Genomic DNA, 14,563 nt, shown 5'->3' with positions numbered 1-14,563 from the left:
TATTGGAGGGTAGGATCTCAGTGGGTTAGTTTGGTCAGTCATCGTGGAGGGCAGAAGTGATACACAGAGAAGAGGGTAAACAGCTTGGTCAAAAGGCCTTTTGATTGATCACTCTGTCTTATAGGCTGAATTGTGTCCCCCCAAGATACAGTTCAATTGTACTTTATTTTTCAGCATATACAAAAATAGTGCTAGAGAGCCTACCAAGGCCAAACACTCTATAAATAAAATATATAAAATAAATTCTAAAAAATACATATTTAACAAAATATATAATATTACATAAAATACGTAAAAATTTGCTCACACCAAAGTGTATGTTTTTGGTCTCCATAAATTAAAAAAAATTAAATATTCATGTCTATATCTATAGAAATAAATTTCTTATTTACAAGTTACTGTATTATTACTAAATCAGTTATTTTCTGCATTCAAATTCAACTCATGGTAGAAAACACCTAATTACATACAACCTAGCAATTTTTGAAAACAATGCATAAATCACATGATTTTTATGCAACATATAATTAAATATACTTTTAAAGCTTTTGGGTGTGATGGAATTATGTGCCTACATTGAAAGATTACAGTACCAAATTCACAATTGGTGACAATCACAATAGCCTTTGGCATCACATCTGCTCTGCCAATAAGACCACTCGTTTAACCACGTTCCCTTCTGCAGGAGCTCCCAGTCTTTATAAGACTGTTTCTCAAGGCAGTATGTGTAGTAGTTAAGGTCAAGAGTCTGAAGCCTGGATTCAAAGTCCAGCTGTCTGTCTTGCTAGCCATGGCCCTTGAGAAAGTTACTTGACCTCTGTGTGCCTCATATTCCTCATCTGTAAAATGGGAAAGTTAAGAGTGACTGTTTCTTTGTTGTAAAGATCAAATGAGTTAACACATGTAACATGATTACAGAAGCATTTCATATTTATAGCTCAATGAATGTCAGCCCTCTACCTACATTATCATATATCTTCTCTCCCTTGTTTTCAGAGAGAGCCCCACGTACCCTGCTCTACCCTACAAGAATACTGCAACTTCCTCTCTCTCCTCTTAAAGTTTCATCTTATGTTGCCTGAGGGTAAGGATGGCAGTGGTAGGGCTGATTCTGGCATTTCCCAGAATGCTCTGTGGAGTGGCAACTGCACTCAGGCTGGCCTTTCTCTGAGTTTAGAGTGTAGGGAACCGAGTGCCTTTGGTTCTCAGCCTTGGGCTCAGCTATCATTCTGAAACAGGAAGGAAAAGCTCATTTGGCAGGCTGTCATTTCATTTTATGAAGCGTCAACACTGGGCCTTCCAATGTGACTTGCTTCCTGCATGATCAGGGATAGTATTCACGTATCCAGTTCAGCACAGTCTTTGTCCATCAGAGAGCAGGAAGCCTTGGCCTCACTCTAGCATTATGTAAGTATCTAAAAATCCCCCCCTCTTTTTTTTTTAATTCCCGTGAACCTAGGGCTCTCTAACCCTGCTCCTCTCCTGCCTACTCTCCAGGGGGTGAGTGGGTCAAAACATTTTGAAAAATCATAGTTTTAACTATCTAGTTGATATTTTAAACCCTACATTGCTTAAAGTTTCTATCACACTGTAAGTCACATTTACCCAAGACACGTTTCTGTACTTATTTGCTATAAGCAATTGAGCTACTGGCACTTTTTTGATATTTATTTGTCGGGTTTTTGTTTTTGTTTTTTCAGTTGAAAGCTTTCTGCTGGATCTTGAGTTGTGTTTGGCATTTTCCTCTGGGATGAAGAAAATTTTTTTAAAAACTGAAATGAACTTGGAGTTGGCATAAAATAAAAACAAGTAGTAAATGTTGGCTGAAAACTCCATATTCACGGAGTTTTCCAGAGGCAAATGTTATAGCTAATCTTTTCCACATTTGCTTGTCTGAACCTTTGAGTTTGTACCATTCAGCTCTTTGGTGGGTGATTAAATGCAAGCAAAGAGCTCCTTTCCTAACAAGGTTAAAATCGGCTTACTTTAATGAAAAAGTGTGCAATATACTTGACCATAAGATGTAAGCTTTTGAACAGCATGGAACTAATTTTAGAATCATTTTCCTATTGTTTTTCTTCTTGTTTAATGGCCAAAATAGGATTTTTTTTTAAAAGTAATCCAGCATATATAAAGAACTCTTGGGCTTCTAAATCTCAAAAATAAATGTATGAATAAAGCCTAAATCATTAATAAGATGAACATCTCACCAAAGCAGTAGTATATGAATAGTCTCAGCTTGGTAAGTTTAGAAAATGACTACGGTTCTTTATTTTCTTTTCTCTTGTAATTCTTATTGCCTACTCAATCTAATGTGGAGTATGTTTTATTTGTAACAAAATTGTTATAGGCAATTTGGTATCAAAACAATGAAATTGAAGAAAAAACTCAAAAATAAGCTAAAAGAATGGAATTATCCAATCAGGAAGAGAAATTTTTTATTAGGTATAATTGAACATACAACGTTATATTAGTTTCTGGTATACAACATACTGATTTGATATTTGTATATTGTGAAGTGATCACCACAGTAATTCTAGTTAACATCCATCACCATACCTGGTTATAGAATTGTAGAAAATATTTTTTTTTTAAAAGGAAGGAAATGAACAAAATGATACGGGTAAAATTTGAAAGTTAGTGATGTTAAATTCTAGTGTTTTTATTCAAAAGGCTGTGACTGAGTATCCTTGCAGCTCTCTCTTTATAGTGGCCACGAATTCAACCACCCTAAAACAGAGCTTCCTGGACACTAAACAGCAGTGACTCCATACCTGCCATATTCTCTAAGTCTATATAGATCAGCCCAGATGAGACCCAGTGGGTATTAATTTATCCCAGCCTCAAGTGGTTTAAGAAACAAATACTACTCTTTGGTGACAAATTGGTAGCTATGTTTGCTTCAGTGGTTAAAGAAATACCATGGGAAAGAAGACTGGGGGGTCAAATAGTAGAAGCTTGCAGTTCTTAACAAAAACATCTAAGAATGCATGGACTGTTAGAAATTTCAGTGGGTTAGTAAAAAAAAATCTGCTGAGCCTGGAAGGTTATAAGAATCTAACAAGATTACTATTTTGAGTTCATTTCCAGATGTTCAGAATGATTTATAATGTTCTAAGTAAAGACAATCCATATTAAATTGTTTTCTGTTATATTTCTACTTTCATTTTAGCTTCATAGGAGAGAAAAGTTCCGCTGTTCTGTCTAATAAAGCTGTAATTTCCACTTAAATATTCTGTGATTAACTGAAACATAGATATCTTTAAATGTTTTCTTCAAAAATCAGAAATGAGGAACCAGATACCTATTTCCCTCCTTTCTTCCCCCCATGATCATTTCAAGAACTCAGATGATAATTAAATACTAAATGCTAGAAAAACAGATAAGAATTTCCTAATATCCACTGGAAGACGTACAAGATTCAGTTTCAAAAAGCTGATTATCTGCATCATGTGTTTTATCTGTCTCCATTAGTACTGAGTAATCTCATGCAGAGACTCCTATTAAAAAAAAAAAGACATGACAAATTTCACATTACCTTGTTTTGGAAACAGATTGTTCAGAGATTTTCAACGATGGATATAAGCAGAGTGGATTTTACAAAATCAAACCTCTCCAGAGCCCAGTGGAATTCTCTGTTTATTGTGACATGTCTGATGGAGGAGGATGGACTGTGATTCAAAGGCGATCTGATGGCAGTGAGAACTTTAACAGGTATGCTAATTATAACATAAGAATTTATTTGGAGTAGGAAATGTGAGATTTGTACTAAAGTTAAGCCTTCTTATATCTTGAAGTCTATTAATTAGACAGAATTTCACTCTAAATAAGAATAGTGAAAGTACATTAACTAATCAAGAAAATATTGGGGGTAGGGATGGGAGTGGGGTATGCTCACCCTGGGTACTGCAAAGGTGCATTTGGATTTTATTAAAGTCAGCTTTCACTTTAAATTTTTTAGAGACTGGAATGACTATGAAAATGGTTTTGGAAATTTTGTCCAAAAAAATGGTGAATATTGGCTGGGTAATAAGAATCTTCACTTACTGACCACACAAGGTAAGGTTTGCCTGATATCAAGTTCATTCAAAATATGATTAAAAGAACATTAAAATGTTTTTCACTGAATTCTAGACAATGTATCTAATTTGGCAATTACTATGATTTACAGGTGGCTGTGATCCCTTTTGGTCAATAATCCCCTTTGTAAAATGTGGCTGCTTAAAACTAGGAATGGAGGAAAGGAAACTAGACCTGGGTTGTGGGTAGAGGATTTCTCATACATATTTTTTCTATTTCTAGGATGGAAATCTAATGTCATAATTATCCTTTTTTTAATGCCTTGACTACCTCAAAACATATATATTGCATCAGTTATCTATTGGCACAATAATACTGTGTAACAAGCCACTTAAAAATGTAGTGGCTTAAAAGAACCATTTATTATTTTTCACAAATTCTACATGTTGGGTAGGTGGTTTTGCTCATCAGGGATGGGCTCTGCTGATCTTGGCTGGGCTTGCTCATGGGTTCATGATCAACTTCCCAGTCAACTGGAAGCTGACTATTCTAGGTTGGCCTCAGATAGAATGGCTCAGCTCTGCTCCACACAGTCTCTCCTCTTCCAGCTAGCTAGTCTGGACTTCTTGAAGCAGAGGCAGAGTTTCAAGAAAGAGGGTGGAAGCACATAACTTTCTTGAGACCCAGACTCAGAACTGGCACACACTCATTTTCACTGCCTTCTGTTGGAGAACGTAAGTCACAGGACTAGCTCAGATGTAAGGGGAAAGGAAATAGACTCAGTGGGAGGGAGTTAGTTACAAAGTCAGGTTGCAAAGGGAAAGAAGAGCTCTGGGGCATTAGGGCTGATTTCACAATCAAATAATATACTAAAGGTTTTTGTTCCCTTCCCCTTCCAAATTTTGTATGGAAAAATTTCCAAGATACAGCAAAACTGGAAGAAATTTTAACCTACCACCTAGATTTTACATTCACATTTTAGTTGCATATCTATCCATCTATCCATCATCAATCTACTGTTTTTGGACACATTTCAAAGTAAACTGCAGACACTGTACAATTCCACCATGTGCTTTTACATGGATATCTTTAACTAGAGTTCAGTATTTGTCTGAAATATCGTTAGTTTAATAAGAGATTTTCCAAGCTTCTCTTTCCCATGTTCTTTTGCTCCAATCCATTGCCTTCCTTACTTCAGTTGCTATTTGTAATTGTAGTCAGTTCCACTCAAATCTGATTCTTAATGTTTCATAAAAGGCAGTTGTATTGCTCAAGAAAGCATGCTATATCACACTGAAAAGGCACTAAATGTAACAGCGAAGATTCATTTGTTCCATCCAAGCTAAGGAAAATGATTAGTGTTTCTATATTCATAGTAGTCAGTAAAATTATAATTATAGAAATCTTTGAGAAACTAGAATAGTAAATTAGAGAGGATAGATAACTCTAGGAGTCTAATGCTGTCTTTGCCCTTCTTGTGATCAATGTTCTCTGAATTTCAATGTATTTATTATCCTACTTTGAAGTGTTTTATGGTAGATGTAAAACATTTACTATACCAGCTTCTGTTTCTTTCACACATTAAGATGCATCTGGTTTCCTACTGAAACTATGAAAACCCCAGGAAGTAACCTTTGACTTCTAAACATACAAAATTCAAACTTATTATTTTTCAAATTATTATTGTTTATTCACCCAGATGCTTTGCCAAAACATCCGCTTTCCCTTCATGTTTTGATTGGTGTTTCAGGCTGGCTACTGTCATGGTAGCAAAAATTTATTCATCAGTTCCAGGCTTCACAACTGCATATCACATAATCCCAAGGAAAAACAGTCCCTTTGTCTCTGTATTCTTTAATCAAGAGAGCATTTAAGGAAGGAATTGCCTCTAAAATAGCTTTATCCCCCTTATATGAATTTTGGCTGGAAGTGTTTGCAATAAAATTAAGTTAGAAATGGTCTGTAATTGCATTTTTATTTACTCTTTGACCAAAGAGCTATTTAGATAGTTACCTAAAATTTTGAATCTCTTCTATAATACAAAGTACTTTTTAGGAGTGTTGACTTAGTCTATGTACTGCTTCCATCCACTTCACGGCCTTAGCTCACATAACCTTTACTATCTTTTGATCAGATTAAGGGGACCTCTTTCTTGGAACTCCACTTTAGAGAGTTCTGTGAAACAAGGAATCTGTGGGACCAAAGTGTCACAGCCAACAGGAGCCCACAGCCCTCCTAAACTCTCTCCAGTGATGGGGAATCTAGCAATCCCTGCTCAAGATGCCTTGAGCTTGTCTCCAGGACCAGTTCATGCCTCTTCTTCATCTGTCCCCCTGCGGGAAAGTTGTGCAGCTGGAGTATGTGCCCCTAAGTCTGAGGGGAGGTGAAGGAACAGCTTTTATTGGGGGTGTAAACAGAGCTTGGGTTGGGGTAGGTATAGCTCAGTGACAGAATGTGTGCCTAGCATGCACTACATCCTGGGTTCAATCCCCAGTACCTCCAATAAAAAAACAAACAAAAAAACCCCACCACTCCTAACAGCATGTGAGTGTACAGCCTGGAATGTCTACAAATGCGGACAAGGCCCCTTGCTATGTGTGATGATATGGGGGTGGGAAGAGAAGAGGGGCAGATCACCGACTAGGCCTGCGTGATGGGCCTTCACGTGCCAGCTTGGAGCTAGAAGGAAACTGAGACTCTAAATTCAAATCTGGTCTTACAGGTCACTGTGAAATTTTATTTATCAAAGGAGGAGGATACAACATATATTATCTAACATTTAGTTTGACTTGTAACTTTTTATGTTCCTGATAATAGTTCTGTTTTTGAAAAAAGAATAATCTTTGTTATTTGCAAATGATGGGACAATGAAGAAAAGATGATTATTTAACGATTCAACTATTTCAGTCGATTATATTTAAGATCAACATTCTTAATCAAATGTAAGAAAAAGAGGATAAATATTTAAACTTATTAAAACTTCTATACTTCTATTATTAGATTTCTTAATCTGTTGAGTAAATAATGACTTGTTTTCTGTTGTTCTTTGCCAAGTGAATGACACTAATTTTTAACCTATGATGGATCCGGTAGAAATTTTCTGTCTTTAATATTGCATCCTTAATTTTTTTTCAAGTAAAATACACAATAACGTTTTCTTGTTGTAAATATAGTGGAGTCACTGTTTATTCTTTGAAAACTGATTCATGGCAGAAGGAAATGGTCTAAGTAAAATAGAACCATAGATTGTTTTTAAGCCTCAGTGAATCAATTTTGTCTCATATGTTAAAAAAAAAAAACTATGATTTCTTGTTTGTTTTTTCAGGAGACTACACGTTAAAAATTGACCTTGCAGATTTTGAAAGAAATAGTCGTTATGCACAATATAAAAATTTCAAAGTTGGAGATGAAAAGGTACTAAAAATTTCAAATAAGTAACACCATGAATTAATGTGTAAAACGTACAATATAAAACCTGAAGTCAGTGGAAAAAAAGTGCACAATAGAACCTATTTTTTTGTTTAAAATAAATAAATCTGTTTTAAAATGGTGACAACTGATAACGGAAGTCTCCTGTTTTCCTTTAGAATTCCTATGAGTTGCATTTTGGGGAATATTCTGGAACAGCTGGAGACTCCCTTGCAGGGAATTTTCATCCCGAGGTGCAATGGTGGGCTAGTCACCAAAGAATGAAATTCAGCACATGGGACAGAGATAATGACAACTACGAAGGGAACTGTGCAAAAGAGGATCAGTCCGGCTGGTGGTTTAACAGGTTTGACGTTTTACAAACATAATTGTAATGGCGTTGATGATATCTCATTGATGGGCATTAATTATAATATATGAGGTAATGAGGTCTTCTTTGTAATACTGGTATTATTAAGTAATCATCCTTATTAGAATTCTTCAGTGATGAAGTAGTTTTGAAGATTTGTTCATTGTGTACATTAGTAAAGCCTGAAAGACATGTCACAGACATAAATCAAATTACTGCTTTTACAAAGATTGTTTACAAACTGAATTATGGTGAGTTCTCATAAATAGTGGGTTAACAAATTGACACAAAGAAATAGCATTTTTGACGTTTTAAAAAATATATTTTGTTCCTATTGAAGGGTTTATTCACAGTCAGCACTTTAAAATCAGGCATTTAAAATTAAAGGCCAAAATTTAAAAAAACACAAAACTTCAAAAAATCTGCAAATATGACACTACTAAAAGAATGATCATCTTAATAATTTAATCCTAAAATGTCCTGTGGAGTTAGCGTCTTAATTCATACGTGTAAGATTGATGTCATTTAAAATAAACAACTGAAAAACCACTTATCAAGGGCAAATTTGTTGAAGATAAACATCAGTTTCAGCCTTCCAGGGTACAGAGAGTGAAGCTCTTCACCTTCTCCCAGCATATGAAATGGCCGTGTTATTGTTGTAAATTTTTCTGTGTAATACTGTTTTTCAAGTACTGTGACTTTTATTAAATCATTGAATCCAAGCTCCTCCAATTTCTTCTACAACATTCCTGAAACCTAACTCCACCTTCTGATTGAATACTTCAGTGTTACTTTATCAGCAAGCTCAATCCGTTTTTGATTGCACCAAGTTTTTCCTTTTATTAACCTGAAATCTGCCTTCTTAATACTTCCCAGTTTGGTTTTTTTTTTCCCCTCAGTAGCTGCAGAGTAATTGTGATTCCTTTTCAACATAACTCTTCAGGCGCTGGATGAGAAGATGCTTATTGTATTATTCCTCAATACGTTCTCTTCTCGAGGCCGGGTAGTGCTCTTTCCTTTAACTGTTCTCCACCCAAGATGGTTTCCAGACAAAGTAAAGGCAGGAATGGAAAATTCATACAGTCTTTCTTAAAAATAACCTGAGAAGCCTGCTGTGTCTGCAAAACAGATGTGTTCAAACCATTAGGCAGTGCATGAGCTTTGAACATCTTCCCTTTTCCTTAGCAGGCAGGGACCACCTCAAAATAGCTGGACATTTAAATTTCCATTACAGAATCTTTAATGAGTATTTCTGGAGTGCCGAGTTTTCCATGTAATTGTAGATTAATTATTTAAATTCCACAATCCAAATTTTAACATTTTTTAAATTATGTAAGTACTTTTATGGCACTTAAGAATCCTCTATTTCATTAAGTGGAGGTATACCAGACATCTGTTTATTTTCCCTAAAATGATGAGACCTCTCACTATGACCATCGTCCATTAACGTGATACGCTGATTTTACAGCTGTAGCTTTAATGGAGATAGAGCTGTTTGTATGTAGTGTGGTGTGTGAGGTTGAATCTAAGTCGTTCTAAAAATACTGCCTTCTCTGGGTTTTGTTTTTTGCAGTTTGAGTTCATTTAATTTTTGGTAATTTGTCAGGGAAGAGGAGCACATACAGCAGTGAGAGAGGACAGAGAAAGGGTATGATCTTTCCTACTAGCAAATCAAAGATGGTGACAGTCTTCCCTAGAGGTTTTCTCGTTCTCTTAAAAGCCATTTTCCTGTTGAAAGTCAGCCCTCGACACAAGGGTTTGTTATATTTAAAAAAAAAAAAAGCCATCTTCATCACCTTCTCATCCTCCTCCTTTTTCTTCCCCTGTCCTTCTAAGTTAGCATTTGTAAAAACTATCAGCATTAGGAAAAACTTATCTATAATTCACAAAGTTGCAAGCACCCCTTAATGTTTGGTTTGGAACACAATACCACATACAGAAATAACAACCATGTTGGTTCATATTACCAGATCAAAACCATGAACCTACCCAATTGAGTAACAACAGTACACATATTAACAATGGGAAATTTAAGTGATTTACTTGACTTTAAAGTCAGGGTTTCATGGAGGACAAAGAAAGGCAATTCAGTAGGTGGAGCCACCCAGGAAGCCTGCATCATCCTTGGAGTCAAGGAAAACGTTAAGGCTGTGCAGGTGGAAAAAATCAGAAAATCTAGAAAAAAAAAAGTCAATTGTTCCAGAAGCTCAGTGCTGCTTCTAACCATGCCTGCTACTACTGTAGTTTACCTCGGTCATCCTCTTCCTCCTCATTATTTTTTCTTCCGTACCATAGTTCTTTCAGTTTACATGAAATCTTGGCATCTCATAAATATTACCCACCTACAAAGGTGTTTCTCCACACAGCAAACCCCAATCACTGAGTGTTGATGTCGTCTCTGCTCTGCTGGTGCAGCATGCTCACAGATCCTTCTTCACCAAGGGCGCCCCAGTCATCCCCTAGTCTAGCTTCGAGTCCAGGCTGTTCTAGAGCCTGGAAGATGCTGGAAGATTGGTGTTAGAATTGCTAATGCTCCCTACGTTGACCAGAGTCAGTTTCCTAATGGGATTCATTTGTAATAGATGACTCTAGTAAGACAGTGATATGTCAGAATATATATTCTGGAGGCCCAATTTAGGGTGTTTTCTCTTTTCATGTTACTTTCCATGCAATTTTAAAAACACAGTAGGCTCTTAACACTTGCAGATTCAGCATGCATGCTTTCGATTAGTTAAAAGGACTGGCAGGATGGTTAGCAGGAGAGAATCACTCGGCTGGTAAGTGATTCAAGCCAACCACTCAGCTTTTATGGGTAAATTATACACCTTTTTAAATTCAAAATTTAGGTGCTTTCCATAGATTTTTCAGAACTGAGCCTTGGGAATGTTCTTCTTCTGTACTAATGCCTGACATCGTTTTGTTAGTTATAGCAATAAAAAAAAAAATCAGTAGAGAAATAGTAAGTCCTTTCACAACAGTACGTGGAAAATTATCACCTACTCTTACCTTATCCATATCAGGGACAAAATTTACAGATTCCAAAGGAGGAAAGACGCCATTTAAAAATTTATGAGAACCTAACCATGGGTTAACCTAGCCGTTCTCTAGATGGGAGCAGTATATGTAAAAGATTAGCTCAGCCACTCAGACAAATGATTATTGGTTGATGGCTGGCAAGACTTTAAATGGTGGTTTATGTTTTGTTTTCTTATCCTTGAGGTTAAGATAATTGATATGCTAGTGATTTCTGAGGGGAGGGAAGGAGTTTGAATGATGGAAGCTAAGTCTTGGCAGTGGAGGGGTGAACACTATGAGGATAAATGACCCGGGGAAGCTGGCCCCTGAGCAGAGTGCCACGCCTGGGCCCCTTCACCCACACCAAGCTGCCGAGGCTTGGGGTTACAAGCCAGGATTTTGTTTGCTTGCTTTTCTCTCTTTTTTTCTTCTTTCTTTGTTTAAAGGCTGTTAAGAACAGAACTGCTTCTTTATCAATAATGTACAAGTGGCCTGGGTTGTGTCCTGAGAGTTATGGCACTGAAACCCACCAGTTTAACAAACTCATCTGTTGTAGAAATCTCGTGGCTTCTGTAAACTGATAAATAGCCCCTTTTCTAGAAATGGCAGAGTTTCATAGTGAAAAGGTTTTCAATCATTTGCTAGCAAAATAAAAGCATTTCGAAGGATGTTTTTCTAGTCTGATTGTTCTGTGTTTATTTTTCCTCCCACTAGGTGTCACTCTGCAAACCTGAATGGTTTATACCACAGCGGCCCCTACACGGCTAACACAGACAATGGCGTTGTCTGGCACACCTGGCATGGATGGTGGTATTCTTTGAAATCTGTGGTTATGAAAATTAGGCCAAATGATTTTATTCCAAATGTTGTTTAATTGTCCCTGTTGGGCTTTTGCTTCTGCAATTCATCTTGGCTTTAGTGATTTGAGAAGTAGTAATTCTGAACACTTACATGTGTGATGACGACAAATGGTACATGCACTACATTTCAGTCTTACTTGCCTTTATTACTTAATGTACTTCCAGCACAGCAAATATGTGATACTCACCAAATAAATATAGATTATGTTAATATTTATCAGATTCCTGTGTGCAAAGGGCTATGATGAGAGATTACGTTCGAACAAAAAATAAAAAGCATAGAGTACTTTCATGACTTGGGAGATAATACAGCATACATGCATAGTAAATTGAGTATGAATGCCGTTGTGAAAAACACATGAAAAAATCCAGCAGATAGTGGATTGCTAACTCAACTGCATTATGAGTTGGAAATGAAGTCAGGTCTCTGACTGCAGAGCTGGAACTCTTAAATACAACCTAGGACCTTAATCACTAAAAAACACTATGTCTTATTTTTAGGATGTTTATGTAGATTATACACTTCTTTCAGAAGCCACATTTTAATTGTCATAGCTGTCCTAGAATGAGAACCCCGGGCTGAGAATCTGTGGAGCTGAGATTTCGTGACTGCTGAAAGTGACAAAGCTAGTAGGTAGGATAACAAGGACTCAGATCCAAGTCTTCTGATGCTCAATCAGACATTTTGCACCCATAGTACAGCTTTCTTTGGCATGTGTCAGGCACAGAGGACACACTCCAAGCCCACACGAAGCTAGTTTTTTGGATAATGACATACACTAACCATGAAAATCACAAAAATAAATAATTCTAAAAGCTGGTAAGTATGAAGGAAAAATATGTGCCTAGGGGATGTAGAGCAGGGACCTCACCTGTCTTGGGGGAAGAAGATCAGAGAAGTTTCCTGAAAGAACTTTTTGAGCTGAAATCCTTTAACTAGGTGTATGTGGGAAATCATTGCAGGCAGAGGGAAACCCTTGTGTAAAATACACAGAGCAGGAAAGTGCATGAAAACAAAAACAGTTTAGAGGGGCAATAAAGTTTAGTGATCCTTAAATCCTTAAACCAAGGATTCTGCAACTTATCAGCTCTGTGACCTTGGGTAGGTGACTTAACTTCTCTGAGCCTCAGTAATCTCATCTGTAAAAAGATTATAATAGCACCTGCCTCATGGGGTTGGGTTGAAGGATTATATGAGTAAAGTACTTAGAATAATGCCTTGCACAAAGTAAGCAGTCAATAAGAACTTGCTGCAATTATGAGTGAATTGGCATTAAGGGGTAATTATAGTAGATGTCTTGAAACAATGAGTCACATAAAGATATTAAGGCTAGTTGTACTTTACCCTCTAAACAGTGCTTCCCAAAGCAGTGTTTCTCAAATTTTAATGTCATACAAATCACCGGGGCATCTTGTTAAAATGATTCTGGAGTGGGGCCTAAGAGTCTAGTTGTTTAACACGTTCCAGATGATGCAGATATTGCTCTTCTAGAGCTCACACTTCGAAAAATAATCATGTAGGGAACCATAGTTCTGGGGATATTAATAGTTAATACAGGAAAAAAAGCGCTCCTTGATCAAATGAGTTTAGGAGATGATGGAGTAAACAAAATTCAACAGATTTCTTCTCTCGAGTATTTCTTGGGTCCTTTTATATTACGTGCATTCTGAAGTTCCAAGAGAGAATTCCGCACCCCACCTCCGCCTCATATCTGCAGTTTCCCTTTCAGAGGTTTCAGTTACCCTCGGTCAACCATGGTCTGAAAATTTTAAATAGGTAATTTCAGAAGTAAACAAGTTGTAAGTTTTAAATTACACAACTTTGGAGTAGCGTGGTGAAATCTCGCGTGCATCTGCTCCGACCCGCGCCGGATGTAAATCTTCCCTTTATCCGTCGTATCCCACCTGTTACTTAGTAGCCACCTCAGTATCAGATCAACTCTGTGTACCACACCGCAATGCTTGTGCTGCAATTCAGGCAACCCTTATTTTACTTAATAATGGCGCTGGAGCTCAAGAGTGGCGACGCTGGCAATTCAGATACACCGAAGAGACCGTAAAAAGGTGAAAGCGCTGGACTTAATGAGGAAAGGAGAAAAATCATATGCTGAGGTTGCTAAGACCCACGGTAAGAACATGTCTCCTTTCCGTGAAATAGTGAAAAAGTAAAAAGAAATTTGTGTTTTGCTGTCACACCTCAGACTGCAAAAGTTACAGCCACAGTGCATGGTGTGTGCTTAGTAAAGATGGAAAAGGCATTAAACGTGTACGGTAAAAGATTTTGATAGATGGAGAGCCAGCGTTCACATAACTTTTATTACAGTGTGTTGTTATTTTACTTTAAGTTATTGTTAATCTCTTATTGTGCCTGATTTATAAATTAAACTTTGTCGTAGGTATGTATGTATGTATAGGAAAAAACACAGTATAATACAGGGTTCGGTACTGTCGGCAGTTTCAGGCATCCACTGAGGGTCTTTGAATATATTCCCCACAGATGGGAGGGGAACCAGTGTTGCATTCTTAGATCTGGTTAGGAGTGTGTTCAGCTGTAAGATGTAAACCACCTGATTATGGAAGTCCAGATGAGTAGGGATTTGTTCATCTTATGCAACAAGAACTCAGGAGGCGGGAGTTTGCTGGCCTAGGTTCAGTCCTTTGCTGTGTGGAAGCTGCTATCTCTGCAACTCACTTTGCCCTTCCTTCAAAATCACACGTTGTCTACTGCAGCTCCTGCTCTGAGTCCATATAGAAAGCAGAAAGAAGGGTGAAGGGTCAATACGCTTCAGTTTATGCCTTATTGGGCAGAAATACATCATGTAGTTATTGGAAGGTTATGAACAAAAATACTTAATTTTATAGTCTCTAGAATGTACAGGTGAGAAAAGTG

General features: G+C 37.1%; 1 protein-coding gene across 5 annotated transcripts in view; it reads left to right on the top strand.

Moving 5' to 3' along the window:
* Positions 1–11,884, top strand: part of FGL1 (fibrinogen like 1) — a 35,604-nt gene extending 23,720 nt beyond the window's left edge. For all 5 annotated transcript variants that reach the window (XM_031691466.2, XM_072950420.1, XM_015249265.3 and 2 more), the window contains 5 exons: positions 3,555–3,714; positions 3,962–4,059; positions 7,346–7,434; positions 7,608–7,795; positions 11,528–11,884. In XM_031691466.2, the coding sequence (XP_031547326.1) occupies positions 3,555–3,714; positions 3,962–4,059; positions 7,346–7,434; positions 7,608–7,795; positions 11,528–11,687 (695 nt within the window). In that variant the 3' untranslated portion in view covers positions 11,688–11,884. The remainder of the gene's footprint in view (positions 1–3,554; positions 3,715–3,961; positions 4,060–7,345; positions 7,435–7,607; positions 7,796–11,527) is intronic.
* The last annotated feature ends 2,679 nt before the right edge of the window (positions 11,885–14,563 follow it).

The sequence above is a fragment of the Vicugna pacos genome, chromosome 26, assembly GCF_048564905.1.
Source record: "Vicugna pacos chromosome 26, VicPac4, whole genome shotgun sequence".
Taxonomy (NCBI): Eukaryota; Metazoa; Chordata; class Mammalia; order Artiodactyla; family Camelidae; genus Vicugna; species Vicugna pacos.
The sequence above is the reverse complement of the archived record's forward strand: the minus strand, read 5'-3'. Positions and strand labels throughout refer to the sequence as shown.